Genomic DNA, 4,379 nt, shown 5'->3' with positions numbered 1-4,379 from the left:
CACATGTTGTTGTTTTACAGCTTCTGAATGCAAATGCAACGCTTGGATTAAACTTAAGCTCCTGGAAAATGTATCTTTACATTTCAGGAAGTGCCTCCAGAACCATGTCAGGTCAAAACATAGTAAACGGACTGGTTCTTTTATTTGTGATTTTCTACTCTACTCGAGCACTCAAAGCACTTTGAACAACATGCCTCGTTAACCCATTCACATCCCGTCATACGAGCACAAAAAACATGGATAACATCAACACAATTTCTCTTCACTTTCTGTGAATTTCATTTATATTTATTTTTCTCAGTTAGTCCAGCACGTATAAAAAAGTAATTCTAAAAACTTGTAATTGGTATCAAACATTTAAACAATAAATATCTAAACATATAAACTATATCATAAATACAGTTTGATAGCACAGTTAGACACTGTCTTTATTAATATCAACCTGCCTTTTATATGAAGTTGACAAGAGAAAGTTACGACTTGTTAACTATACAATGGACTACTGCCAGAATGAAAAAAATGCCCATTTGCTAAAAAATAAAAAAAAATAGAACACTTGTCTTTCAGTTCCTGCTACAAGCAGAGAATCTGTCCTTCATATAAACTAGGCACATCAAATAATATATGGTAATTAATTTGATATTTTCAGATGGTACAGTTGTTTTACAAAATAATTTATGTACTAAGGAAATTCATACACAGTATAAATGTCATTATTAAACTATTCTTTGAGAACTACAAAATGAATGAATAAATTAATTTTCCCTCTCAGTCACTGACTGAGGGTACGAAGTCCACAAGGTGGCAGCAGAGCAGCTTTCCTGATAGCTTGAGTGAGTTAACCACTTCAATATAAATAAATAATAAATAAGTTAAATATTTATCAGGCTGTAAGACGCAATCTTCGACGTGCTTGGCCCTTTACAAAGTAGTGTCTTCTCTAAAGTTGCTAATGGATCGTCAGCTCATCTCAGTTGATTCTGCTTAGACCCTAAAAATGGATGAAAATAAATACTTAATTTGCTGTACAAGCATCAATACATTTATGATCATATTAAAGAGCATAGCCTTTTTATTTTAAGCTTACTGTAAAAACAAAATGGTCTAGTATTTTATGTATAGCTTTCTGAAATATATCTGAAATAGCCTTACCCTTTGAACCAGAGACTCCAGTCTGTTGAAAAACTCTGATGCTTTTTCCTTAGGATGTGAGTGGCAGGTTGAGCAGTTGGTCTAAAAAGAAACAAAGAAGAAAGGAGTTTACTTAAATGGTCGTTTACTACAAGAGTCTGTGTACAAACTGAAAAAACAATAGTCACAATCAAGAAAAAAAAGCAATGCTGACTAATTTTTACTTACCGTAGAAGTTTCTGTGTTACAAAAGTTCAGTCCACTGATCTGCAATGATTGAAAGAAATATGCCAGTTTTAGAAATGCAGTGTACTAAAATGTTGACATTAGTCTTTAGAATAGGACTTAAGGTATATTATTATGTGAGTCCCACCCCAAACAATGTACTTACAGTAAGGGTATGATTAAGACTCTTGTAAAGTTTTTTCTGATATTTTCCACTTATGCCAAAATGTTGAAGCAGAGTCTCCCGAAAGCAAGTTAAGGCTGTCAGACAACAGCAGTCCTGTTACGAAAAGAAAAAGAAATGATGGTGAATATGACATCATGATTATCCCAGCTTACACACACACATATATATATGTCAGGGTTCCGGTTGGTCTTTTTAAATACATTTGCTTTTTTAAATGAGATATATCACACGGAGCACCATACAAAGGGAACACAACAGCTTGATGCACAGTTCTACTTCATTTACAGTTGGCTATGAAAATGAGTTTTCTTTGTTTCAATGTAAGGAAAAATATTGTTCCAAGAAAGCTATTGTTTGTAGTTTCATTTCATGACTTCATTGTAGTTGACTTTCCAATCTGATGCACACAAAAACATTTTTATACAAAATGAAACTGAACCAAACAGAGTTTCCACTATTTCAATGATAACTTTCTGTTAAGTGAAAGAGGGTTTTTTTTTTTTTTTTTTTGTATGAATTGTTTCCCTCCAAAAATCTGGATGAAAATGCTGATGGTACAATGCAATTTTTCCCATGTGAAACACTTGTTTCTGTTTAGATACTCATTTTCCAGTGTGGTGTGACACCCGTGAACTCAGCCAGCTTGGGTCAAAGTTTTTTTTGAGTATTTTATATCTGCCTAGCGAATTAGCCGTAATTTGTTTTGCTGCATTTAAAAATCAGAAATTCTGCTACAGTTATTGTTAAATCTTATCATTATTGCTACGGTTTAGTGTTGTGATCTCATTTTGAAACCATAATCTTTGTTTTGCAAAGCAAGATCAGATGCTTGGCAATCCTCATCATTCGCGGTGTGAGATAAACTGTAATTTGCAAGATGTTAAACAGAATATTGACTCAAAAGTTTTCTAGCATTCTGTCAAATGCTCAGTTTGAGAGGTGGCGTGAGGAAGTGTAATGGTTTTGTCTGCTCTCTGCTTGATTACTCATCACATTTCACTCAAAGGAAGCTGTGAGAAAATGAAAAAAATCCACTGAGCACACTCTTGAGTTGACTCACTGAATGAAAATGAATAAGCCTGACAAGAAAGAAGGCTGATTAGAATTTACTAGTAATGCAGTGCATCTTAATAAACATTTACAAGTCTAGTTATATAAAGGGTACATAATGAAACTATGTAGGATTTGACCACAAGAGCATTGCAAAACTTTACAAAATGTTTTTAGGTTTCATTGCTAAGATGTGCTATAGAGCCTTTAAAGTAAATATTGTCATTTCTATTTATAAATATTGAAATATATATGGCCTTTTTGAGGATTTCACCTTAGTCAAATCAACTCAGAAAAACAAAAATGCATGGTTTCATAGTGCAAGGTTTTAATAAATATTCTGTATAATAGTCGTATTTTTGTTTCTAATTAAACTAAGAAATGTATAATGTAGTTTTAATCCTGTCTAACACTTAATTATGTGGATTTTATTTTTGCTAAATTAAATTTTAAATGCTTACATTTTACTTTGTAAACGTTTTATGACAGTTCCTCTGCTCCTTAATATGACAGTCATTTATTTTTAAGTATTGTGATCAAAGAGTAGATGCGAAATTTAAATCTGGACCTTTATCCTTTAAGTTTCGAGTTTTACAGCTGCTTATCACCCTGCACATTTTGGTATTTCACACATCATTTGATGTACTCCTACAGTACCCGGCGCCTGACAAACTAACTACAGTAAGTGGGAGCATAACAACAATGAGTAAGCAACCACCAATATTTATCGTAGTGGTGACCATACGGTCTGCATTATTTTAGATTAAAGTAGTTTTGCTTACCTCAATGTCCTTTGGTGGAGTATTCATCATGAGTTCTGTGTTCTGCAAAAGGAAGTCAAAAAAGATTGCATTAGGTAATGAAAATTAGTTTGCTAGAAAGCAAGTTGTGAAATGCAGTTAAAGCAGTTAAAAAGTTGATGTAGATGAACTAACCGGAAAGTCGCGTTTGAGCATTTTCAGCTCTCTAAGGACTTCTTGTAGTTTTTTGCGCTCCATGGGAGATGCTTTGACCAAAGAGCAACAGTAGATTGTGAAAAGGCAAAAAACAATCAGCTTCATATTGTTAAGTGTCAGCAGCAGGCACCGATTCACCAAAAGACGCTTTACCCAAGTTTTACTGGAAATGCAGATACTTGTGTCGCTTACCTTTTTATACTTATCCCTGAGGACACAGGAAAACCACTTTTACAGAGTTGGAAAACTGCAGAAACTAGTGTGTGAGTAATGAAATTTTCTTTTCCACTGGCAGTCACCACTACGTGATCCGAAACTGGCGTCAAGCCGCGCGTGCGTGGGGCCTATAGATACTAGTGTGTGAATGTAAACTCGTTTGAGTGCACCCGACTCACCCGGAAACTAGAGGAACGGCGACGACACTTCCCATTTTCACTTTGAATCAGTGGAGCCAAAGCTTGTCATAGGTATTCTTTGTAGGTGTGGTATTGACAACCTGAATGCATTCACTGCATTGTGGCCACCTACACGGACAAATATCTTCGGCAACAACAGGAAACCCTTTGTAAGAGTTAATGTTTTACCAAAGAGACATGAAAAAAAACCCAAAAAAACATCTGTGTGTGTGTGTGTGTGTATACATACACACACACACACACACACGCGTGCATATATATGTGTGTGTGTATATATATATATATATGTTGTATTTTCATAGTGCATAAGGAAGTAAGCTAATATTGGAGTAACATTTGCTGAGTAGTTCTTTATGCTGCTATTTCACTCTTTTGTCTCTTACACATTTCTTTGTCCACTTGCAAGATCAAGGA

At 34.6% G+C, this 4,379-nt stretch overlaps 1 protein-coding gene across 3 annotated transcripts; it reads right to left on the bottom strand.

Moving 5' to 3' along the window:
- Window positions 1-235: 235 nt before the first annotated feature.
- On the bottom strand, window positions 236-4,165 carry il21 (interleukin 21). 3 transcript variants are annotated; one of them, XM_086259040.1, is made up of 7 exons: window positions 3,742-4,165; window positions 3,529-3,599; window positions 3,376-3,417; window positions 1,523-1,636; window positions 1,360-1,398; window positions 1,153-1,233; window positions 236-991 (listed from the first exon to the last, which is right to left on the bottom strand). In XM_086259040.1, exons 2-7 carry the CDS (start codon window positions 3,589-3,591, stop codon window positions 971-973), a joined length of 360 nt encoding a protein of 119 aa, XP_086115166.1. In that variant the 5' UTR covers window positions 3,592-3,599; window positions 3,742-4,165; the 3' UTR covers window positions 236-970. The 3 variants fall into 3 exon arrangements, with proteins under 3 accessions (XP_086115166.1, XP_086115156.1, XP_086115146.1); XM_086259030.1 differs by having other exon boundaries at window positions 3,529-4,165; XM_086259020.1 differs by lacking the exon at window positions 236-991 and having other exon boundaries at window positions 1,105-1,233; window positions 3,529-4,165.
- Between the last annotated feature and the right edge of the window lie 214 nt (window positions 4,166-4,379).

The sequence above is a fragment of the Aulonocara sp. 'chitande type north' Nkhata Bay genome, linkage group LG2, assembly GCF_057382095.1.
Source record: "Aulonocara sp. 'chitande type north' Nkhata Bay isolate Kocher_YH1m ecotype deep benthic linkage group LG2, A_spYH_male_GT1.1, whole genome shotgun sequence".
Classification (NCBI taxonomy): domain Eukaryota; kingdom Metazoa; phylum Chordata; class Actinopteri; order Cichliformes; family Cichlidae; genus Aulonocara; species Aulonocara sp. 'chitande type north' Nkhata Bay.
This window is presented reverse-complemented; position numbering and strand designations above follow the sequence as displayed.

Bases quoted from the DNA above. Each gene is read 5' to 3' on its own strand.
- il21 (XM_086259020.1), bottom strand. From the start codon at position 3,654: ATGAAGCTGATTGTTTTTTGCCTTTTCACAATCTACTGTTGCTCTTTG. The intron at 1,637-3,375 runs GTAAGCAAAACT...TTTTCGTAACAG, and splicing joins CTCCACCAAAGGACATTGAG to GACTGCTGTTGTCTGACAGC. The intron at 1,234-1,359 runs GTAAGTAAAAAT...GTTTCTTTTTAG, and splicing joins GTAACACAGAAACTTCTACG to ACCAACTGCTCAACCTGCCA.